This window comes from Stegostoma tigrinum, chromosome 4 (assembly GCF_030684315.1).
Source record: "Stegostoma tigrinum isolate sSteTig4 chromosome 4, sSteTig4.hap1, whole genome shotgun sequence".
Lineage (NCBI taxonomy): Eukaryota > Metazoa > Chordata > Chondrichthyes > Orectolobiformes > Stegostomatidae > Stegostoma > Stegostoma tigrinum.
Window position 1 is genome coordinate 98,061,212 of NC_081357.1, and position 25,531 is coordinate 98,086,742.

At 42.5% G+C, this 25,531-nt stretch overlaps 1 protein-coding gene across 1 annotated transcript in view; it reads right to left on the bottom strand.

The window, feature by feature from the left end:
• Window positions 1-25,531, bottom strand: part of LOC125452477 (pecanex-like protein 1) — a 244,466-nt gene that overhangs the window by 11,140 nt on the left and 207,795 nt on the right. The window contains exons 31-33 of the mRNA XM_048530940.2: window positions 24,606-24,880; window positions 20,175-20,344; window positions 14,287-14,741 (exon numbers count right to left, since the gene is read on the bottom strand). Coding sequence (XP_048386897.1) covers window positions 14,287-14,741; window positions 20,175-20,344; window positions 24,606-24,880 — 900 coding nt within the window. The remainder of the gene's footprint in view (window positions 1-14,286; window positions 14,742-20,174; window positions 20,345-24,605; window positions 24,881-25,531) is intronic.

Sequence of the window (25,531 nt, forward strand, 5' to 3'; positions counted from 1 at the left end):
CGCCTGCTCCTGCCCCACCGAACTCCCTCTACCTCCTCCAGAACATCCAATTCCCCGGTCCCCAACACCTCATCTTTACTATGTAAGTCCAGTCCTTATACACCTGCATTCCCCACATAGATGGCCTAAAGGCGGTCCACTTCTTCCTGTCCCACAGGCCCAACCAGACCCCTCACTGACATCCTCATCCGCTTAGCTAAGCTCATCCTCACCCTCAACAACTTCTCTTTCAATTCCTCTCACTTCCTACAGACAAAGGGGGTGGCCATGGGTACCTGCATGGGCCCAAGCTATGCCTGCCTCTTTGTATGTTATGTGGAACAATCCCTCTTCCGTAGCTACACTAGCCCTAAATCCCACCTCTTCCTCCGTTACCTTGATGACTGTATCGGTGCCACCTCGTGCTTCCACGAGGAGCTTGAACAGTTCATCCACTTCACCAACACCCTCCACCCCAACCTTAAGTTCACCTGGGCCATCTCTAATACTTCTGTCTCCTTCCTGGACCTCTCTGTTTCCATCTCCGGCAACCACCTAGAAACCGATATCCAATTCAAGCCCCCGACTCCTTCAGCTACCAAGAATAGACCTCATCCCATCCACCTTCCTGCAAAAATGCCATCTCCTATTCCCAATTCCTTCACCTCCGCCACATCTGCTCCCAGGATGAGGCATTCCACTCCTGTACATCTCAGATGTCCTCATTTTTCAAGGACCACAACTTCCCCTCCTCAGTGGTTGAGAACACTTTTGACCATGTCTCCCGCATTTCCCGCAACTCATCCCTCACAACCCCTCCCTTCAAAAACAATCAAAACAGAATCCCCCTCATCCTCACGTACCACCCCACCAACCTCTGGATCCAACGCATCATCCTCCGACACTTCCGCCATCTGCAATCCAACCCCACCACCAAAGACATTTTTCCTTCCCCACCCTTATCTGCCTTTCGGAGGGACCACTCTCTCCGTGACTCCACCACACCTGGCATTTTGCCCTGCAACTGCAGGAAGTGCTACACATGCCCCACACCTCGCCACTCAGCCCCATCCCAGGCCCCAAGACGACTTTACACATCAAGCAGATTTTGACCTGCACATCTGCTAATGTGATATACTGCATCTGCTGTTCCCGTTGTGGCCTCCACTCCATCAGGGAAACCAAGTGGAGGCTTGGGGACCACTTTGCAGAACACCTACACTTGGTTTGCACTAAAAAACTGCACCTCCCAGTCACGATCCATTTCAACTCCCCCTCCCATTCTTTAGATGACATGTCCATCCTAGGCCTCCTGCAGTGCCACAACGATACCACCCGAAGGTTGCAGGAGCAGCAACTCATATTCCGCCTGGGAACCTGCAGCCCAATGGTATCAATATGGACTTTGCAAGCTTCAAAATCTCCCCTCCCCCAATGCATCCCAAAACCAGCCCAGCTTGTCCCTGCCTCTGTAACATGCCCTTCCTCCCACCCATCCCCTCCTCTCAGCTCAAGCCCCACCCCCATCTCCTACCTACTAACCTCATCCCACCCCATTGACCTGTCCGTCCTCCCTGGACTGACCTATCCCCTCCCTAACTCCCCACCTACAGTCCCCTTTACTGGCTCCATCCCCACCTCTTTGACCTGTCTGTCTCTTCTCCACCTATCTTCTCCTCTATCCATCTTCTATCCATCTCCCCCTCTCTCCCTATTCACTTCAGAACCCTCTTCCCTTGCCCTCTCCCATCCACCCCATTTCTGAAGAAGGGTCTAGGCCCGAAACGTCAGCCTTCCTGCTCCTTTGATGCAGCTCGACATCTTGTTATCTCAGATTCTCCAGCATCTGCAGTTCCTACTATCTCTGAAAGAAATTGCTCCTGATTACCCACTTTCTCTTTATGTAATTACAAAACTTCTTCTCATTGATTTTGAAATCCCTGGCAAGTTTCCTTTCATAATTCCTTTTAGTAGTTTTTATAAACTGCTTCATGGCCCTTTGCTGATCTTTATATCCTTCCCTTTCAATAGACAATAGGTGCTGAAGTAGGCCATTCGGCCCTTTGAGCCAGCACCACCATTCATTATGATCATGGCTGATCATCCACATTCAGTATCCTGTTCCTGCCTTATCCCCAAAACTCTTGATTACACTATCTTTAAGAGCTCTGTCTATCTCTTTCTTGAAAGCATCCAGAGAGTTGGCCTCCACTGCCTTCTGGGGCAGAGCATTCCATATATCCACCACTCTCTGGGTGAAGAAGTTTTTCCTTAACTCTGTTCTAAATGGCCTACCCCTTATTTTTAAACTGTGTCCTCTGGTTCTGGACTCACCCATCAGCGGAAACATGCTTCCTGCCTCCACAGTGTCCAATCTCTTAATAATCTTATACGTCTCAATCAGATCCCCTCTCATCCTTCTAAACTCAAGAGTATACAAGCCCAGTCGCTCCAATCTTGCAACATATGATAGTCTCGCCATTCCGGGAATTGACCTTGTGAAACTACGCTGCATTCCCTCAATAGCAAGAATGTCCTTCCTCAAATTAGGAGACCAAAACTGCACACAATACTCCAGGTGCGGTCTCACCAGGGCCCTGTACAGCTGCAGAAGGATCTCTTTGCTCCTATACTCAATTCCTCTTGTGATGAAGGCCAGCATGCTATTAGCATTCTTCACTACCTGCTGTACCTGCATGCTTGCTTTCATTGACTGATGTACAAGAACACCTAGATCTCGTTGTACTTCCCCTTTACCTAACTTGACTCCATTTAGATAGTAATCTGCTTTCCTGTTCTTGCCACCAAAGTGGATAACCACACATTTATCCACTTTAAACTGCATCTGCCATGCATCCACCAACTCACCTAGCCTGTCCAAGTCACCCTGTATTCTAATAACATCCTCCTCACATTTCACACTGCCACCCAACTTTGTGCCATCAGCAAATTTGCTAATATTACTTCTAATGCCTTCGTCTATATCATTAATATATACCGTAAACAGCTGCGGTCCCAGCAACGAACCTTGTGGTACCCCACTGGTCACTGCCTGCCATTCCGAAAGGGACCCGTTTATCACTACACTTCGCTTCCTGTCAGCCAGCCAATTTTCAATCCAAGTCAGTATTTTGCCCCCAATACCATGTGCCCTAATTTTGCTCACCAATCTCCTATGTGGGACTTTATCAAAGGCTTTCTGAAAGTCCAGGTACACTACATCCACTGGCTCTCCCTTATCCATCTTCATAGATACATCCTCAAAAAATTCCAGAAGATTAGTCAAGCACGATTTCCCCTTCATAAATCCATGCTGACTCTGACCTATTCTGTTACTGCTATCCAAACGAGTCATAATTTCATCTTTTATAATTGACTCCAGCATCTTTCCCACCACTGATGTCAGGCTAACCGGTCTATAATTCCCTGTTTTCTCTCTCCCTCCTTTCTTGAAAAGTGGGACAACATTTGCCACCCTCCAATTCGCAGGAACTGATCCTGAATCTATAGAACATTGGAAAATAATTACCAACGCATCCACAATTTCTAGAGCCACCTCTTTAAGTACCCTGGGATGCAGACCATCAGGTCCCGGGGACTTGTCTGCCTTCAGACCTAACGGTCTATCCAACACCATTTCCTGCCTAATATAAATTCCCTTCAGTTCGTCCATTACCCTCGGTCCTTCAGCCACTGTTGCATCTGGGAGATTGCTTGTGTCTTCCCTAGTGAAGACATATCCAAAGTACCTGTTCAACTCTTCAGCCATTTCCTTGCTCCCCATAATAAATTCACCCATTTCTGACTTCAAGAGCCCAATTTTAGTTTTAACCATTTTTTTTCTTTTCACGTACCTAAAAAAGCTTTTACTATCCTCTTTTATATTTTTGGCCAGTTTTCCTTTATACCTCATTTTTTTCTCTGTGTATTGCCTTTTTAGTTATCCGCTGTTGCTCTTTAAAAGCTTTCCAGTCCTCCAGCTTCCCACTCATCTTTGCTATGTTATACTTCTTTTTTATTTTTATACAGTCCTTAACTTCCCTCGTCAGCCACGGCCGCCCCTGCCTCCCCTTAGGATCTTTCTTCCTCTTTGGAATGAACTGATCCTGCACCTTCTGCATTATATCCAGAAATACCTGCCATTGTTGTTCCACTGCCATCCCTGCTCGGGTATTGTACCTTTGAACTTTGGCCAGCTCCTCCCTCATAGCTCCGTAGTTCCCTCTATTCAACTGCAATACTGACACTTCCAATTCTCCCTTCTCCCTCTCAAACTGCAGATTAAAACTTATCATATTATGGTCACTACCTCCTAATGGCTCCTTTACTTTGAGGTCCCTGATCAAATCTGGTTCATTGCACAACACCAGATCCAGAATTGCCTCCTCCCTGGTAGGGTCCAGTACAAGTCGTTCTAAGAATCCATCTTGGAGGCACTCCACAAACTCCCTTTCTTGGGGTCCAGTACCATCCTGATTCTCCCAGTCTACCCGCATGTTGAAATCTCCCATAACAACTGTAGTGATACCTTTGTGACAGGCCAATTTCAACTCTTGATTCAACCTGCAGAATCTGTGCTGTTTTCTGCATTTTTGTAAATGCTTTTCGTTCTATACTGTTCCATATCTCTTTAGTTGACTGTGGCTGTTTTCCTTGTGAAGTGGGACATTCCCCTCTCAGGGGCACTGTATCGTGTTAAATGTTTCTTTAAACATTCTCCATTGTTCTTCAGTTGTTTTTCCAGTTTACTGCAGACAGTCTCTGTCTCATCTCATCAAAGGCAGCTTTTACTTAAGTCTAAATCTCCAGTACTGATTGTGGATGATCAGCCATGATCATAATGAATGGTGGTGCTGGCTCGAAGGACCGAATGGCCTACTCCTGCACCTATTGTCTATTGTCTACTTGATAAGTATTCACACACAATTAGGTTACTAATTAAACCCAGCTCATTAGTTGTTACTAAATCCAATACTGCATCTCTTATCCTATCTACAACATATTGCTGTAGGAAACTATACCAGACACACTCCAGAAATTCATTACCTTTTCGACTGGTGCTTGTCTGCCTCTCCCAATCCCAATCACTAACATCTGAAGAAGGGGTGAGGCTCTGAAAGCTTGTGTTTTCAAATAAACCTGTTGCACTATAACCTGGTGTCATGTGCCTTCTGACCTTGTCCACCCCAATCCAACATAAGCACCTCCATATCATGTCTCCCAATCTGTGTAAAGTTTAAAATCCCCCAGTAATGTTACTCCTGCTTTGCGACACATTTACCTAACTTCTGCATTTATACATTCTAGCACATCAGAGTTGCTACCGGGGGTCTGTACACAACATCTAGTACAATTTTAGATCCTTCACTGTTCCTCATTTCCACCCATACAGACTCCACTGAATGCTTTTCCCTCATTACATTCTCCGTCACCATTTCAGTAATTTTTATTCTAATCAATCAGGATACTCCACTTACCCTGCCAGTTTCCTTGTCCATCCTGTAAACCATATAACCTGGTAAATTTAGTTCCCAGTCCCAACAATCCTCTAGCCATGTCTCAGTAATGGCTACTATATGGTCACTTCTAATTTGAATTTATGCTTGTAGCTCAATTTATTCCTTATGTTCGGTGCATTTGAAAACATAACTCATATTCGGACCATTCACTGTAGACTATCCATCAGCAGAGGCTTTATTCACCTGCTTAATATTTCTCACTTCTAGTTTAATCAATACTTATTGTTTTGCCAATACCTACCGTACCTGAAGTAGGCCTCCTGACTGTTTCTCTACTCTCTGTCACGTTAGTTTATTTTGAAACTGTGTTGATTTTGCCCAAGCCATCTCCACCATTTACTAGTGTAAAGTTGTTGTTATTTAGCATATGTCTCTGGGTTACTGGTCCAAGAACATTATTACTCTGCCATCACCCTCGCTTTTGTCTTTCCTTTGCTATTACCCATCAGTCAGACAGCTATTGCTCACGGCCTGATATTGCAGTCATCTGGGCTATCGAATGCCACAGTTGATCAAGATGTTCCTCTGTGGCCATCTGTAGTGTTTTTTTCCTGAAGGTCAGCTGCCTTCCATTGCCATATTACACGCCCACTAGGGTTGGCACTTTGTACCAACACAAATAAGCAACGATAACCTGAAGGCAGGCACTAAGAAAATCCATACGGGTGTCAATTAACATTTGAAGTAAGTATGCATGGTTTGATTTATAAACTTGGTTTGAAGAGTTTATTTCAAAACAAACACTGAAATAGTCAGGGCCAGAGGGAAAACAAGGTGTGGTACTTTTGGTGAATGAGGAATTATGGTTGCATTTACAGATATCATAGTTGGGTGAGTCAATCATAAACAGTTTAGCCAGTGATGGTCTGCGTTGGTTCCCTCCTAATTTCTACCTTCTCTTCCTCAGTTGAGTATCTGATACCTGGACCTGAGCCCTGGTGAAAGTCAATTTATGTTCTATGCAGCAGATCATCATGAACCTTGACTGAGGATTGAAGAGTTCTGTCTAGTCAGTGGAAGCATTTTTTTTTAACCATCCTATTTTCGTGAGGCAGTATAACATGTGCATAGCCCATGTTTGTGTCATGAAGCACCATGTAGTCTAAAGATAGCATGTGTTGCCCACCCTCCAGTGTGTGGCTCAAATACAGATGAAATAGAGAACTGCCATAGAATGAAAGCTTTGAATACTGATCGAATACTGGGATTTGACCTATGTAAGACTTTGTTGATGGCACACAACAGCTGGATGTTGAAAGAATAGAAACCCTTCTGGTAGCTGTACATCTCAGAGTGGGCCTTCCTAATCTATGTGAATGTGATCAAAGGCACCATGGAGAAAGGTGTGACCCCTGTGAAGCCACGTTTGCTGTTGCTGCTTCTCCCTTATGTAGCAGCTGATGGCAAGCTGGGGAATGTTGCAAAATTTACCCAGTGTAGCCTGGCATGAACCTGACATAGAAATTCAGGATTACAGTCACCTTCACAATAACCGGCAATGTTCTCAGCATGCACCAGCACCACCTCGTTGTCTTAGCCCAGCTGTGAGGGCTTATTTATTTATTGTCATATGTACCTTGTTATAAAATACGTGAAAACTGTTGAATAGTGTTGTCACTCTCCAGCGCCATCTTAAAACATAGAAATAAACCAAAACGTAGAATATAATGGCAGAAAAATAAAGAAATTGGAAAAGAAGTGTTCAACTCTTGTTAAGTGCTCTACCAATTGGTCTGGTGGCCAGACACAAGACCCCTTCACTGTGCCACCGCTGGAACAAAGGTTGCTACTCTTCACTGCCAACTTGCTTTCGCTGATGCCCTCATCATTATGAGTTCTAAGTAGACCTTGCAGACACTGCCAATGGCACCAGGTACCATACAGGCCCAAGCTCAACTCTGCCACTACCATAAGTCTGCTTTGGACCCACCTGCAGCAGGTAACAGATATTAGTGACGTCATTGTAGCAAACTACAGCAGTCTGAACATTTTCATCACTGAGGTACGAAATGTGATCCCTGAAAACAAAGAGAAGATACGGCTCCAGTGGAGAAATCTTCTAACCTCATCCTCCCCACTGTTCTCGCAGCCTGTCATCCCTACTCATTCCCTTGAACTTTCCAAGTACTACTGCATCCATGTCTGGAAGCACCAGTCCTGCACAGAATCTTTAAAGTCAGGCCATTTTCCTTTACCATTTGCAACATGACTGTCTGTAGATGAACAACTTTAAACAATTCCAGACAGCATCAACCAATTCCACAATCACAGCAATAGCCAGTAGAAATCGATCAGAAAGTAACTTGAAAGTGCAAATTTCACAGAAGGTGTTAGCTAGAGCCTTGAGCTCCAAAAAGGCAAATCAATACTGACAGAATAACTTTTCTCTGCAGACCTCTTGTGGACAGTCTAAGTCCACATGTTTGCTAGTTTACCTAAACTGGGAATATGGTGAGGGAAACCCTCTGTATTGTGTGTGGAGATACCAAGGGTTGGTTCCACCTTCCTTTAAAAAGGTATATTGGGCTCACTTGTAATGTCTCTGCCTCTGGGGGAAAAGATATGTGGTAAAGTCCCACCTGCTACAAAAATGTCATAACATGTTTGAACAGGTGATTAAAGAATCACTACCTACCCTCATGATAGTGGTGCCAATCTTAATTGCATTAGCAATACAAAGGGGCAGGCTAATTTTTTTTGGGACTTGTGATACTTTGGTAGTGTCCCCATGTCTGGGCCCAAAGTTGTGGATTCAAGACTCATCAGCTACATTGGTGTGTCATAATGTATCTGAACAGGTTAATTTCTGGTTTCCTCTTCACAGACTGGCTATTAGAAATTCAACAGAGTTAACGCCTTCACCAAAGTGGTGTCCACACTGAAGTGTGATCAGAGATAATGGGGACTGCAGATGCTGGAGAATCCAAGATAACAAAGTGCGAAGCTGGATGAACACAGCAGGCGAAGCAGCATCTCAGGAGTACAAAAGCTGACATTTCGCGCCTAGACCCTTCATCAGAGAGGGGCATGGGGAGACGGTTCTGAAATAAATAGGGAGAGAGGGGGAGGTGGACCGAAGATGGATACAAGAGAGTTGCAGTGGGAGAGAGATTCTGTGGGGTTGGTCCAGAAGGTAACTTCTTCAGGCTAGGCATTCCTGGAAGAGGCTTCGCAGTAACTGAAGAAGTTACCCTCCTCCCTCCGGACCAACCTCACAGAATCTCTCTCCCGCTGCAACTCTCTTGTATCCATCTTCGGTCCGCCTCCCCTTCTCTTCCTATTTATTTCAGAAGCCTCTCCCTATTCCACTCTCTGATGAAGGCTCTAGGCCTGAAACGTCAGCTTTTGTGCTCCTGAGATGCTGCTTGGCCTGCTGTGTTCATCCAACTTCACACCTTGTTATCCACACTGAAGTGTGCAGGCTCAATCCACCATTTGGAGGCGAAACTGCAGTGAAAATAGGGGAGGCGCAAAGGAAACAAATTTCACAATCAACACATTTTGAGAAGGAAACAGAGATTTCAGCCTGCAATCTACCACAGATTCATTCACTGTCAATTATGAATTATTCCAGCAGATGTGTCTTTTAACATTTCTGCAAATTAGAAAATGTCAGATTTTTGATAATTTTCAAAAATATATTTTCGAAGTGATTTTAGATCCGGTGGTTTACTTGTAAATTTAATATTTACCTTTAATTCCATATTTTGAGGTCAGGGCTTACCCATGAAATATTAAAATACATTGGGCTCAGACGTTGTAAAGCAATGAAATAAATGAGCAGTGTTCAAGCCTTCAGGGCTGCCTGTTAAATTATAAAAAGTGCCAGCATCAGAATTAGCTCTCATCTTAATCAGAGTCATTCAGTAAACTTCTGCTGCAGGCTGTCTGTTAAACACACATGGTAGAAATATTGATCTTGTTAAAGCACAATAAAAACTCCCTTAACTGCAAATCCTACAGAATTAACCAAATCATTTGGTAGACATCAGAAACAGTTGAAAGACTGACTAATCTCACAAGAGATCCTCAATAATTGAATGTTGTTCTGCAAATACTTGGTTGATAAATTGTATTGATAATTACATTATGCTCACAAGATCTTAGCATCAGAGACATGGCCACGTTGAGATAATCTAATTAATGTTGACACCTCTTTTGGCTTCCTTTTCCAAGGCTGAAAAAAACACTGCAAGTCAGAATCGAAAATAGAAAGATCTAGACACCTTAGCAGTCTGTCAGAGTAACTCAGGTCAGGCGTAAAACAAGCTGAAATGGTTACAAATTATCAGAGTGTAAAAGAAAGGCAGCACTTGCACTTATGTAGCAGCTTTCATGACCTAATTTCAAAGCACCTTACAGCCAAGGCAGTATTTTAGAAATGTAGTCATAATTGCAATGTAGATAAGGCAGCAGCCAAATTCTCTGCAGCAAATCCCCACAAACAACAACTTAGATAAATAATTAAATAATCTCCTTTCAATGTTGTTTGACGGATAAACATTGGCCAGATACTGGGAAGAACTCCCTTTTCTTTGAATACTGCCATGGATTCTTTTATGACTTGTACTTCTGGAGCATAATCATTGTTGTAATACAGGAAGTACAGTAGTCAATTTGAGAACAGCGAGGTCATACAAACAGCAACATGATGATCAGAAAATCAATTTAGTGACAAAGGCTGAGAGATAAATTTTGACCCAGACACAAGAAGAAAGAAAATGACAAAGATGAGGTGTAGTGATGGTTAAACCACCTGTGCTTTACCCAAAACATTCTGTTCAATGATACAATATGATCAGGAAATGGTTAAAGAGGGAACAGTCACTAGAGCATACAGCAAGGAGTGGCATCGCCCACTTGGCCTTTCATGCCCGCTCATTCAATATAGCTAATCATCTACGTCAATTCTACCTGCCTGAACTGTCACCAGATCCTATAATTCACTTCGTATTTTAAAATCTATCCATCTCAGTTTACAATATAATCAACAGTGCTCTGAGGTATAGAACTCCAAAGATCCAGAGTCCTCTGAACAACAAAATTGCTCTTCATTTCAGCCCAAATTGACTCACTCTTTATTCTGATGCCATGAACCTCAGTTCTAGATTCTCCAGCCAGAATAAACATCCTCACAGCATTTGTGCTGTTCATTCCTTCAAGCACTTGGGCACTCAGATGTGCACCCAGCACACGGATTTTGCCATGCTACATATCTGTGCTCTTCACTCAATATACCATGGCAGTCACTTGCTCTGAGCCTAATTGGATGCTGAGAGCTTCCTTGCCTTGCATTGCTTTTTCTCATACCCTCTCAGTCTGAGGCAACAGGCTTTTATTACCTGTTTTGCAGATACAAAGGGAGGAAGCTTATCATGATCGTCAGTTGGCCTCAGTCAAGTTAAGGGGGAAAAGCCTTCGCTCAGTCAGTCCTGGCATAGTAAATCAAAGGTAGCCTCTGATACCAGTCCAGGAGCTTAAAAACATCCAGCTACCTACCTGAGGCACTGTCAGGATGCTGTCCACCTAATGGGCAATGAACTAAATGTAAGGAAGCCCACTATGCATCTTGACTCTTTCTGCCCTATCAGTGGGGTGGGGGGCATTTTTGCTCCTGAAATTAGACAGATGCAGATAATAAGACAGATGAAAGTCGATAGCCTTGTTGTTACTTTTGGTGCAGGTGGGAATTTACCTTGAGTGTGTGATTAGGCAGCACTTGAAGGCATTTAGGGTCAGTGTTGCCAGGGATTGGGTTGGTTGACAGCAAGTGAGTGAAGATGTCATGGGCATTGGTGAAATGGGGCTTGAATTTACAACTTTATGACTGAGATACAAGAGTGCTGATGCTAAGTTTTTTTTAGAGGCAATATATGGAAGGAGGACTGAACAGGAGTAAAACAGAAAATAGTAGTGCACCTTTGTTGCAAAGTTGTGAAATATTTGTGAATTAGAAGACAGGAAGCTAGAATTTGTTGGTAAAAATGATAGTGGGGAAAAGTGTGTAGTCCCGAGAAGGGGTAAGTTTGTTGTGGTCTTAGAGAATTTAAAAATGTATATTTGTGAGCAGAATCTGGAGGTTGCCAGTATAGAGTCTCAAAAAGTGATACGTGTATCAAAAAAAAAATGCCTTACTAATGGCAGACAAAACAGCAGTCTTGTTTTGATGTTGAATTTGGCCAATTAGTTTAAAACAAGCACCTAGATACAGAAAGCCAACTGAATTTACATATGAGCACGTTGGCAACATCAAACCAATCCTACATGAGACAAACTATTATGTCATTATGGGAAGAAAGATGAGGGCATTTTCGAAAATTGGGGGAGTGCCAACTGCCATCCGAAAGAGTGAGCCAACGTTCAGCTGCAGCTAAAAAGTAGTTTAAGCCTGGCTCTCTCAAACTTTGTAAGCTCTCTGAAAAGACCCATCAAAAGTATCATGTTTATCAAGTTTATGTTAAAGACCTCACCGATGAAACTGCAGAGAAACCCTCCTAACAGCAGACTTAGCAGTAGAATAGCATTTGTGGCAAAGAGTTCCAGAAGAGTCAGAGTCTGTGGTAGTTTGAGGAAACTAAGTTTTAATTAATTGTTTTCTTATTAATCAGGTTTCTACAGATGGGACATGTGTTTATTCAAATAGCATTACATTAAAATTTAGTTGTTAGGGAACAGTTAGCACTCAGGATTAAATAAATAAATTGTTTCTTGTTATTTGTAAAATGGAGATCAGAGATTGTCTTTCATTTGAACAACTTTTTAGCAGATTATGAGGGGAAAGGCGAGCTTCTCTGGGTGTTTCAGGGGCTAATTATTAGAGGGAGCCCCTGTGTTGTAACAGGTTGGATCTTGTGTTTTAATTTAACTATCAGGGGGTTTGGCTATTCTCCCCCTGTAACAGCATCAAAGTTAAAAACAGCAAGTTATAAACTATATAGAAGTTCAATAAAGGAGGCAAAGATAAGCTAGGAGTCATGCAAATATAGGGGCTGTAAGTGTAAGACCCAACAGGGAATTTAGAAGAAATTTATTTACTTAACAATCATTGGATATGTGGAACTGTCTAAACAAGTAGTTGAGGCAAATAGCACAGATGTCTTAAAGGGGAAGATGGGCAAGCAAATGAGGAAATAGAAATAGGAAGAAGTAGGATGGGTGGGGGAAGAGCTGGACTGGGTAGTCTGTTTCTACTTTGTACATTTTTTTGATAATAGGTAGTTGGGTTTTGATCAACAAGCCCTTTTTGATCCTTTTAGGATGTGATAAGTGATGTCCCACAGGGATCTGAACTGGATCCTCCATTACTCACCATATTTATCAGTGCTTCAGAAAAGGGGATAGGAAGACACATATCCAAGTTTGATGATTACACAAACAACTATGTAAATGTAGATTCTCTTCCCTGATTGCAATATATCTGACATTTTTATTCTCACTTGAGTTTTTCCCATCACTGTCTCCATATGCATGAAAGCCACACTAATCATATCAGGATTGGCAGGTGTCTGAATTTACACACAGCAGGTGAGCTGTAATGCAATGTAGATTGCTGTTTCCCCACATTAGAAAAATGATCACATTTCATAAAGTACTTCATTGACTGTAAAATATTTGGATAGGGGAAGCAAAGAGGAGTGTCTTAGGCACAAAACGAGAGCCATAATTCCTCCCTACATTAATCTGATTCACAGCAATTTGAGGTGATTTATGTTTGCTAACAGATCTGTTATTATAGCTACAGGAATCTGTTACTATTATTGGCACTGAGCTTTATCAACTTAGCTAATTTTGTGGTACTTTTCATTTCTCTCATTTCATTCACCCATCCCCAACCTCATTCAGCTGAGAGGAGAAAGCTGAGCCACTGACAGTTTGCCCACCATCCTTGCAAGTACTCAATGCATCTTCCTGAGCTGTGATGCAGTTGTGGGCTGCAGACCAAACAAAATGATCCCTATTACAAAAGAGTGGCTTGAACTGATGACAAAGCAACCTACTTGATTGGCACTCCACCTTAAATATGGTGGGAAAGTGGTATTGTCGCTGAACTCAAACTCCAGAATTCTAGGCTATTCGGGGGGCAAGGGCTCGAATCTCATTCGTGGCATTGGTGAAATTTGAATTCAATAAAAATCTGCAATAAAAAGTTGGTTTAATTGCAATAATGTAACCACTTTTGATTGTCTTATAAACCCATTTTGTTTACTAATGTCATTTAGAGAAGGAAATCTGCTGTCTTTACTTTTTCTGGTCTATATGTGACTCCTGACCCACTGTGATTTGGTTGACTCCTAAGTGCCCTCTAAGCAATTAGGGGTTGGCAATAAAAACTGGCAAGATCAGTGCCACTCACATTCCATAGCCAACTAACCTCAAAGAAAACTCACTCCCTTCTCCACAGCACTGTGGCTGCAAAACGTACAGCAGCAACTCACCAAAGCTTCCTCAACAGTCCCTTCCAAATGCTCAGTGTGGACTACCTGGAAAGAAAGGGCAGGCACAAGGAAATGCCACAAAATGCAAATTCCCATCTCAGTCACACACCATCCAGACTTGGAGATATATGGCCATTCTTTCACTGGCAGAGTCAAAATCACAGAGCCTACCTAACAGCACTCTAGATGTACCAATACCAATAGTTCACCATCATCACCTTTTTAAAGGGAAATTAGGAACAGGCAGTTGCCCTTGCCAAGGGCATGCATGTCCCAAAGGTGAATAAAGATAACTTCTGGGCATGAGCTTTACAAAGACCCTTTAGAGTGAAGGTGAAGAATTGTGGTGTTACCCGTGTCATCTGGCTCCCATGGCTGACTGATGGTCCAATTGCGATGTTGACGCTGCTTGTTGACTGGGTGTCAGTTGTGTTCCCTTCTTCTGCTGCTGAGAGCCCAGATATCACAAGTCCACTGGATAAACTTCTTTTCCCAAACAAGAGGCTAAGGGTAGAGCTCGAGGAGGAGGTGATGCTGCGCCTGTTCTGTGTACATGAATGGCCCTGGCTACTGAGCTGACTGGCAGTGGAAAGGTGAGGTACTTGAGATAACATAGAAGCAACTGAATTACTGAATGACAGTTGGCTGTTGGATAACCTCTGAACAAAGCCTTGGACGGATGTTGACACCTGTGAAGGTGATTGCTCTGTTTCTAGCAATGACCCTGACTGACTTGTAGCAGGTGGTTGCTGGATCACTGAATGAGATGAACGAGCTTGCACTGAACAGCTCCTCTGGTCCCTCCGTTCTGCAATGCAAAAATGACAGATTGGATTGTAAGATAACAAAGTGTGGAGCTGGATGAACACAGCAGGCCAAGCAGCATCATAGGAGCACAAAAGCTGACGTTTCGGGCCTAGACCCTTCATCAGAAATGGGGGAGGGGGAGAGGTTCTGAAATAAATAGGGAGAGAGGGGGAGGTGGACCGAAGATGGATACAGGAGAAGATAGATGGAGAGGAGAGTATAGGTGGGGAGAGGATAGGTCAGTCCGCGGAGGACGGACAGGTCAAGGAGGCGGGATGAAGTTAGTAGGTGGGAAATGGAGGTGTGGCTTGGAGTGGGAGGAGGGGATAGGTGAAAGGAAGAACAGGTTAGGGAGGCAGGGACGAGCTGGGCTGGTTTTGGGATGCACTGGGGGGAGGGGACGAGCTGGGCAGGTTTTGGGATGCTGAGGGGAAAGGGGAGATTTTGAACCTTGTGAAGTCCACATTGATACCATTGGGCTGCAGGGTTCCCAAGCGGAAAATGAGGTGCTGTTCCTGCAACCTTCAGGTGGCATCATTGTGGCACTGCAGGAGGCCCATGATGGGCATGTTGTCTAAGGAATGGGAGGGAGAGTTAAAATGGTTCGTGATTGGGAGGTGCAGTTGTTTATTGCGAACCGAGTGGAGGTGTTCTGCAAAGCGATCCCCAAGCCTCTGCTTGGTTTCCCCAATGTAGAGGGTGCCACACCGGATACAATAGATACAATATACCGCATTGGCAGATGTGCAGGTGAGTGAACATCTGCTTAATGTGGAAAGTCATCTTGGGGCCTGGGATGGGGGTGAGGGAGGTGGTGTGGGGGCGTGTAGCACTTCCTGTGGTTGCAGGGGAAGGTGCTGGGTGTGGTGGGGTTGGGGGGAGTGTGGAGCAGACAAGGGAGTCACGGAGAGAGTGATCTCTCCAGAAGGAGGACAAGGGTGGGGATGGAAAAATGTCTTGGGTGGTGGGGTCGGATTGTAGATGGCGGAAGTGTTGGAGGATGATGCGTTGTATCCGGAGGTTGGTGGGGTGGTATGTGAGGACGAGGGGCATTCTCTTAGGGTGGTTGTGGCGGGGGCGGGATGTGAGGGATGTGTTGTGGGAAATGCGGGAGACACGGTCAAGGGCGTTCTTGACCACTGCGGGGGTCTTTTACAACTGATACGCTTGGACAAAAACTAAATTAAATGCATTAGATCTTTTTGTATTCTTTGCACTGCCTAGATTTAGATGTTGCCTTCTAGGTAACTGCAAGTATGCAATGGTTGAGTATCAAATTAAGAAAATTTGGAAAATATATCACTTAAATTTCCTCCCAAATGTGCGATCTCTAGAAGACAATGACAACAAGTGGAAGTCACACACCATCCTGTCCTGGAAATATACTCACTATTCCTTCATTTAGTGAGTCATGATGCTGAAGTTCACTGTTCATCAGCACTATGGAGAGCACCTTCATCTCAGTGGTTAAGAAGGCCCATCATACCCTTCTTGAGGGGTAAAAGGGAGGGACAGTAGGTGCCAACTTGCCAGTGACACCTACATCATGAGAAAGATAAATTAACAAAACATGGTCTTTCTTGAATATTTCAATTATGTAAAAGCATTAGCATATCCATGCATATCAAGTGGATTAAGTTGACCTATAAAAAAAATCAACTTATTTGTTTGGATTTTTTTGAACATTTTACTCAGTTATGTTGTTAATGTTGCAGTACTCAGTGTAGAGCACTTGACTGTAGTTACTGTGATCAAGCTCCCACTGTGAGGCTTCCTGTCAGTGTTATCATATTTCCTTGAAACATCTCTTGCTACACTGGATGACTGGAGTTGTAGATTTCCTGAAGATGAACTGATTAAAATTTAAACAATAACAATCTATTAAAGGGACAGTGCCATCTCTGAGCAGTAATTAGCTAATGATTTTGTAATACAATTAGTATTGGAATAATAAAGACTACCACTCACCCATCACAAATATTTTTGGAAGAGCAAGTACACTGTCATGGCCAGACCATGATATATCCTCTTTTATTTTAAAATTGTCTAATTCTTAGGAATTTGAATTTAGGAGACAGCACTTCAGTCTGCTCTACAATTCAATAACATCACCACTAAACTTGAACATCAGTTTTACTTTGCAACCCTAATCCCACAGTTCTTTGATTCCCAGTCTGCCCAAAATCAATATTCATTACTGTCTTAAATATACTTACAGACTAAAAATCCAAAAACCTCGAAGGTTACAGATTCAAAGATTCGCAACCCTCTGCAAGAAGAACTTCCTTTTCTTCTCAGTCTAAATGGTTGATCTCTTACCCTCAAGTCCTTAATAAAGATATTAACTTATGCAAGCTGGTGTAAAAAACAGTAAGGAATTGTATTATTTAAAATAGCAATATATTGGGAAGTATCAATATATTCAGGAATCTGGGTGTTCTTTATACAGCAGTCAATGAAATTAGACAGACAGGTACAGAAAGCAGAGATAATAAAGTGTGAAGCTGGATGAACACAGCAGGCGAAACAGCATCTCGGGAGCACAAAAGCTGACGTTTCGGGCCTAGACCCTTCATCAGAGAGGGGGATGGGGTGAGGGTTCTGAAATAAATAGAGAGAGAAGGGGAGGCGGTCCGAAGATGGAGAGAAAAGAAGATAGGTGGAGAAGAGAGTATAGGTGGGGAGGTAGGGAGGGGATAGGTCACTCCAGGGAAGACGGGCAGATCAAGGAGGTGGGATGAGGTTAGTAGGTAGGAGATAGAGGTGCGGCTTGAGGTGGGAGGAAGGGATGGGTGAGAGGAAGAACAGGTTAGGGAGGCAGAGACAGGCTGGGTTGGTTTTGGGATGCAGTCGGGGGAGGGGATGAGCTGGGCTGGTTGTGTGATGCAGTGGGGGGAGGGGATGAGCTGGGCTGGTTGTGTGATGCATTGGGGGGAGGAGACGAACTGGGCTGGTTTTGGGATGCGGTGGGCGAAGGGGAGATTTTGAAGCTGGTGAAGTCCACATTGATACCATTGGGCTGCAGGGTTCCCAAGCGGAATATGAGTTGCTGTTCCTGCAACCTTCGGGTGGCATCATTGTGGCACTGCAGGAGGCCCATGATGGACATGTCATCTAAAGAATGGGAGGGGGAGTTAAAATGGTTCGCGACTGGGAGGTGCAGTTGTTTATTGCGAACCGAGCGGAGGTGTTCTGCAAAGCAGTCCCAAGCCTCCGTTTGGTTTCCCCAATGTAGAGGAAGCCACAGAAAGCCGTTAGGAATGAATATGGTATATTGGCCATTAATGCAAGAGGATTTGAGTTCAGAAGTAGGGACTTCTATTATACAGGACCTTGGTGAAACCACACCTTGAGTATAATGTGCAGTTTTGATCTCCCTACCTAAATAAGGAAATGCCATTGAAGGATTGCAGTGGAGGTTCATTAGGATGATACCGGGAATGCAGCATTATCCCAAGAAGAAAGACTGGATTGAATAGGCCTGTATTCACTACAGTTTCAAAGGATGAAAGAGAATCTGAATGAAACGTATAAACCTCTAACAAGGCTGGACAGAAGAGATGCAGGAAGGATGTTTTCCCTGGTTGGGGATTCCAGAACCAGGACACACAGTCTCAAGATATTGAGTAGAACCATTTAGGACTGAAGTGAGGAAACAATTCTTCAAATAGGATAGTGAACCTATGGAATTCTCTACCACAGAAGACTTGCAGTGTTGAAGTCACTGAATATATTTGGGGGAAAAAAGATAACTTTATGATTCTTTTAAGGCATCAAGGAAATGGGCAGAAAGTGAGGATCTGGCATTAAGATACAGGATCAGCAAGGATCATACTGAATGGTCAGGAGGCTCAAACGGCTGAATGGCCTATTTCTGCTCCTAATTTCTATGTTTTATATGTTTCTATGCAACAATTGGGTCTGGGCAGTTTAGCATTTCACATAATGAAGTGTAGCTGCTTTATCTGTCTAATTGTATCATCTGCCCTGTCACAAATAGCAGTCAATTACCTCACAACATATGCAGTGCTTTACCCTCCTGCTACAAATTCCGTCACATGCTGAGAGACTAATGTATACAGACAGCAGCTCCCAAAAGACTAACAATCTTTAAAACAACTTCTCCAGAAATAATCTGGCTCAGAAAATATTTGAGAAATCATTGATTTTAAAATATTAATTCCCAGTTTGCTGTATGTTCTCCTTTAGAATTTCTTCATTGACATTTTCTTTCAGGCTTCACAAATCCCGCTTACACCTCCCTCCCCTTAACCTATGTAAACCCTTAAACCCATCTTCCCCAGCGTTGTTCCCCCTTTATCTCTTATTCCAGAAATGCCCTCATCTCCCCAGCTGTCAAACAATTGTTTCAAGTTTTGCTAATTCCCTTCCATTTGTTTACCTTCCTTCACTGATTGCTCATTTCACTTCTGAGCAACAACCCCCTGTGTGGTGCACCTTTGCAATCTGAGACATTACAACAAAGAAAAAAGCTATTCAGCTAAATGACTCCATGTCGGCTGTCAGTATATATTCCATTCCTTTTCTCTACGTTATAGTCCTGAAAGTTAATTTCCCTCAAGTGCCTAACCAGTTAATCTCCTTTCAAATTTCCAACAATAGATTCCACTTCCATCCAGAGGCAGGGGCAGGAACAGAAATCATGGGGTCCAGTGCTGCTTCTGAGCAGTCCGCCCAATCCAGTCACCATAGTGATTCTTCCAACCCGACTACAGTGGGCCTAGAACCCTAGTTACTGGGCCCTGCTTCTAGCCACTTTGTGGGCAGTGACTTCCAGCTCACTACCACTTGTGAGAAAAATGTTTTCTCTCTCAGCTCCCTTGTACTTTTGCCTGAAATCATATTTCTGTGTCCTCCAGTCTTTGTCACATCTGCTAATGGTGTGCATTTTCTTATCTAAATCAGCGACTTTGTGCATGTGTTAAATCTCCTCTAAAGTCTGCTTTGCTCCAAAGAAAGCCACCAAAACTTTTCTAATTTAACTCTGCAGTTTAAATCTCTTGTCCTTAGAAACTTTCTGATAGATCTCCTCTGCACAATCTCAAGGAGCCTCAAATCCTCCCTAAAGCATGGTAACCAGCACCATTTCATTGAAAACTAGTAAGTGACAAAACTCAAACGGAGATCTAATATGTTGGTTAACAGTGACGGTTTGCACAAATGCAAGCAAAGGGGCTTCTCACGCCTTTCATCAGGAAGCTCAACCTGCCCTTTAAAGGTCTGAGAGCTTAGTTTCAAACTTTAATCCCACTGTTTGTAATTTGATTTTTGGCTCCCTGTCCAGTATTTTTTTTCTGCTTGCCTTGCTTCGTTCTCCTAAGAGCAGCACAAGATTCCACCCTGAGGGAAGGAGAACTAAATTAACAATAATTATAACGTGGTAAAATCTCGGCATTATCACCGATCGATATACCCCTGGCGTGGTGAGCAGTCAACGAAGTTACTGCGTGTGGCCTCCAGGCCCTTGTTTGCGTGGAGCTAACGCTCTGAGTTGTGTTCCCAGAGCAGTTGTTGCTGCTAGCCGAGGAAGCTCCTCCACGATCTGAATCATCAATGTTACTTCCAGTGCAGCCCTTGCGCAATCTACAGGTACGAAGACAATAATATTAGATGTCAAACTTGGACATTTAGTTCCATGGAGGCAATTGCAGCCACTCTAGAGAAGTTATCACAATTCATAAACTGATAGGTGCTGCTTAGATTGAAATACACTGGTATTTCAACAAATGTTGAAATTCATTCTCAACAGAAGTATAATATGCAACAAACAGTATAAACAGAGACAGAATCAAAGACATTAGGATGAACATTAGCATGAGTAAAGGAAGAGGTGAAGTCATTTTAATGGTCAATAAAGGTTACTATCTCATACAGAACAAGTAAAACATCCAACATTTTCAGCTTCTATTATCAGGAGATTAAAGGACATTAGGTTAAGATAAATACTTAGACAAAATGTTTTCGTTAATGTAGCTCATGAACTTTAAAAGTCTGACAGTTAACAATTATAAAATCACACAGCCCAGAAGGAGGTTCGCTGACTCATTGTGCTGAGGGCAGGTCTTTGAAAGAGCTACCCAATTAGTCCTGCTACCCAGCTCTTACCACAGCCCTGTACATTTTTCCCTTAAAGTATTTATCCAATTCTCTTTTAAAACTTATCTACTGAATCTGCTTCCACCCCTCTCTAAGACAACAAATTTCAGATTGCTTCATTCACCTCTGGATTTATTGCCAGTCATTTTAAATGAGTCTTCTGATTACTGACTCTTCTGGTACTTGAAATTATTTCTGTTAATTTACTTTTTACTTTACTATCTCCTCTTAACCTTCTTTGATCCAAGGGGAACATTCCCAGCTTTCACACCCTTTTCACATAACTCAAGTCTGTCATGCCTTGTACCATTTTAGCAAATGTCTCTGTACCCTTTCTAAATCCTGGTTATCCTTCCTAAAGTGTAATGCCAGATGTGCCCACAATATCCCAACTGAGGCCTAAGGCATTATTTTCAAGGTTAAAGCATAATTTCATCACTTTTATATTCTGTTCCTCTTTTAATTAAGTCAAGGAACCAATAATGCTTTTTGGACAACATTTTCAACTGCCATCTCATGTGTTCTTCACCCCCTTCAAAAGTGTCCCACTTTGTTCAATTTGCTTCTCTTACCCTGCCTTCCAAAATGTATCACTTCACAATTCTCTAAACTTCATGTCTGTCCATTTTACCAGATTATGTCCTGAAGTCTGTTCTGTCCTCACTCTTCACTATGTATCTGAGTTTTGTATCACCTGTCCCATACCCATCCAGATCATTTCTATATATCAAAAAAAAACAACAGAATGCACTGTGGGACTTTGATGAAAATGGCCTAAATGTATGTCAGCCACATAAGCCATTTCCATTCTTTCTATTACTTCATCAAAGAATTTGATCAAATTAGTCAAAAATCATATTCCTTTAACAAATTCAAATTAACTTCTATTCATACACTTCTCCAAACACCAGTTAATTTTGTTTGGAAAGTTTCATCTCTAAAACCTTCCCATTATCAATATTAAAATGAGTGGCGCATAGTTCCTGAATCTAGCCTGCTCTCCCTGAACAGAATGTAATATTTGTAATTCAGCTTTGCTCAGTACAATCCCCATATCCATTAGAAGATTGGAAAATTTTGGCCATAGCCTCCACAATTTCTACTCTTCATATCGAGATCACTAAAAACTAGACCTCTTACCCACTTTGAGGATTTCTGCTTTTTCATCTATTTTTATCCTGTTCAATATCACTTTTGCCTCCTGTTTGCAGCTACATTTAATGGCAACATTCTTTGCCCTACTGAAGATAGCTACAAAGTTCCTATCTTGTACATCAACATTTTGTTAAAAAGCTAATGTGTGCACATTCTTCCTGATCCCAAAAAAACAACATCCTGTTGTGACACATTTGGAGTGATGTCATCCCAGCGCCATCTCTGTTCCCCTCTGCTGTTAACGGACTGTCTGGCCTCCATACAATAGGTAGCAGTACGACGATTCTTCTCTCTCAGCAATTTGATACTGCATCATTCTTGCCACAGTCCCTGCAGCCTGACACTCAAACCCCCTGCACATTCTCAACTTTTGCAACTGTAAATCCTTTAGATTGTACACATTTATTGAACCTAAAAGGTTGTGTTCTAAAAAAAAATCCACAAATTTAGAGATGTACAACACGGAAACAGACCTGCTAGTCCAACTTGTCCATGCCAACCAGACATCCTAAATAAGTCTAGTCCAATTTTGCAACATTTGGCCCATATCTCCCTAAACCCTTCCTATTCATGTACCCACCCAGCTGCCTTTTAAATGTTGTAATTGTACCAGCCTCCACCACTTCCTCTGGCAGGCATTCCATACACGCACCACATTCTGCATGAAAAAGTTGCCCCTTAGGTCCCTTTAAATCTTTCCCCACTCAGCTTAAACATCTGCCCTCTAGTTTTGCACTCCCTACCCTGGGGAAAAGACCTTGACTATTCACCCTATCCATGCCCCTCACAATTTTATAAACTTTTATAAGGTTACCCTTCAGCCTTCAATGCTCCGGGGAAAATAGTCCTAGCCTATTCAGCCTCTCCCTACAGCTCAAATCCTCCAACACTCTTGTAAACCTTTTCTGAACCATTTTAAGTTTAACAACATCTCTCCTACAGCAGGGAGACCAGAACTGAACGCAGTATTCCACAACTGGCCTAACCAATATCCTGTACAGCCATATAACATGACTTTCCAACTCCTATACTCAATGCACTGACCTCTAAAGGCAAGATACCAAATGCCTTCTTCAGCACCCTGTCTATGTGCGACTCCACTTTCAAGAAACAATGAACCTGCATTCCGAGGCCTCTTTGTTCGGCAACACTCCCCAGGGCTTTACCATTAAGTGTATTAAGTCCTGACCTGATTTGATCTGCCACAGTTTAGCACCTGAAATTTATCTAAATTGAATTCCATCTGCCACTTCTTGACCCAACGGATCAAGGTCCTTGTGTACGCTAAGGTAACCTTCTTTGCTGTCCACTACACCATCAATTTTCATTTCCAATTGTCATCTTCAAATTTACTAACCATACCTCCTATGTTCACATCCAATGTAAAGTTCAAAACCTTTCCAGCAACTTTTTTTTTTATTTTCAACACCCCTCCAACTTTTATCCCTTAATTTTTGTTTAACTCTTCACTTTCACAGTAAATCTCCAGAGATACAATAGGTAAGGCATGGTATGTTTTTGGAGATTGATACATAAAACATGCACGTCATTCAAAAATCTGATGAGATTGTCTTGGAACTAATTTTCTTGGAGAGGAGGTTGGGTAAAGATATTCAAAATCATGAAGACTCTGGACCGAGGAGATTTGGACAAACATTTCTCATTTATGAAAAGATCAAGAACAAGAGGATACACATTTAAAGTTATTGGTTAAAGAAGCAAAGGCAACATGAGGAACATTTTTTTCAATGTGTTGGCTAAGGTCTGCGATGCAATGCCTGAGACTGTAGTGGAGGTAGGTTCAATGAAAAGGGAACTAGATTGTCATCTGTAAAGGAAGGAAGTGCAGAGTTATGGGGAGAAGGCAAGACAACGACATAAGTTGAGTTACTTATTCAGAGTGCTGGTGGTGGAACAATGGGTCAAATGGGCTTTTTTTTTGCACTTTAACCATGTTGTAATTCTGAGATTAACATGTTGATGTACAGGATTTATGCTGTGGCAGTTGAGTTTCCCTGTGACATGAGTAAACTATGCTCTAATGGGATTTCCAAAACTAGCCTGATTACTGACCTATACTGGTCTCAATAACTCGACAAAGAACTGACTGGAAACACTAGTGAAATTTGCAACAAAGGTAGGAATGTGGAGAAATAAGAGATCAACTATGCCAGTGAAATAGTGAAGAAAATCAATATCAGCTAACATACCAATACACCAAGATGAAAGACCAAGATGAGGCCTGCCAGCAATCGCTTTCTGACATTGGGAGCCCACTGGAAAACAGTGGCTGGGATGACCCTGGCTTTAAACACCACCTCAGCTGTCACCTCACAGGGTGCAATGTCTCCTGTGAGAGCTAAGGACCAATTAGCATTAGCAAGAAAGTCTGATTCCCACTTTCTGTGAAGAAGTCTGTGAATAAATGGTTACATGAAAAAGTCCAAAGAAAATTGTTTTAAGTCTTTAGCATGTACTTGCAGGAGGTTACAGAGATAGGGAAGGGCAAGACAAACAGGAAACTGAACACAAAGATGAGAATCTTAAATTATTGGAATCAAGAAACTGGGAAACAAGATAGATTAATAATTACTTCTGCCACCTGGAAGTGAACCACATGTTGAGATTCTCCAAACTGATTGGACCTCCCCAGATATTCTTCAGCTGCTTGTGTGATCCAGCGTAGGATGTTGTAAGGGGTGAGACATAAATTGGATAGCCAATTGGCTGATCGCATGAGGAATTGATCATGTTTCTTAAGGCCTGCTTAGCATTTTGAATGCTGCCTCGCTCCGGGTTGCGATTCTGGAGGAACACCAGCTCGAGTTGCTGTCCTGCCCACAGACCTTTCACACTTTCTTTATTTACCTATTGTCAGAGAAAATGTACAATATTGTATCATACTATGAATATGAATAAAACATATGCTATAAGAGGAGTCCTCTCATCTTGGAGGCAAGATGAACCATAAATAGAACATGAAATAAGTAATAAATCCATTAGCAAATGCAGATGAAAATTCCTTACTGACAGAATGTGGAACTCTCACACAGGCTAGTTACGGCAAACAGCACAGAAACATTTCAGTAGAAATGAGATAAGTACAAGAGGGAGAAAGAAATAAAAGTCCATCTTGAGAAGGTTAGCTGAAGCAGGATGTTTCTCACCTCAAAGACACAAACACCAGTGTAAATTAGTTGAACTTTACTTATAGCTCTTTGTTTTCTTTTCCACATTGGAAAAGACTGTGTTTTCTATGTCCATCCTGAATTTTAAAGATCTCTGAAAAAGATGCATTTCTATTGTGTCTTTCATTACTTAAAGTCATCTCATAGTGCTACTGAAGTGTAGCCACTACTGCAAGGTTGGAAATGTGACAATTAACAGACAGCAAATTCCCAGAGATAACAATGTGATAATGGTCCGATGGTTAGATTTATTTCTGTGGCATTGTTTGAAAGATAAATACTGGCCTGAAAAGCTCACTTACACTTCAAATTTGTGCGTTAGAATCCATCA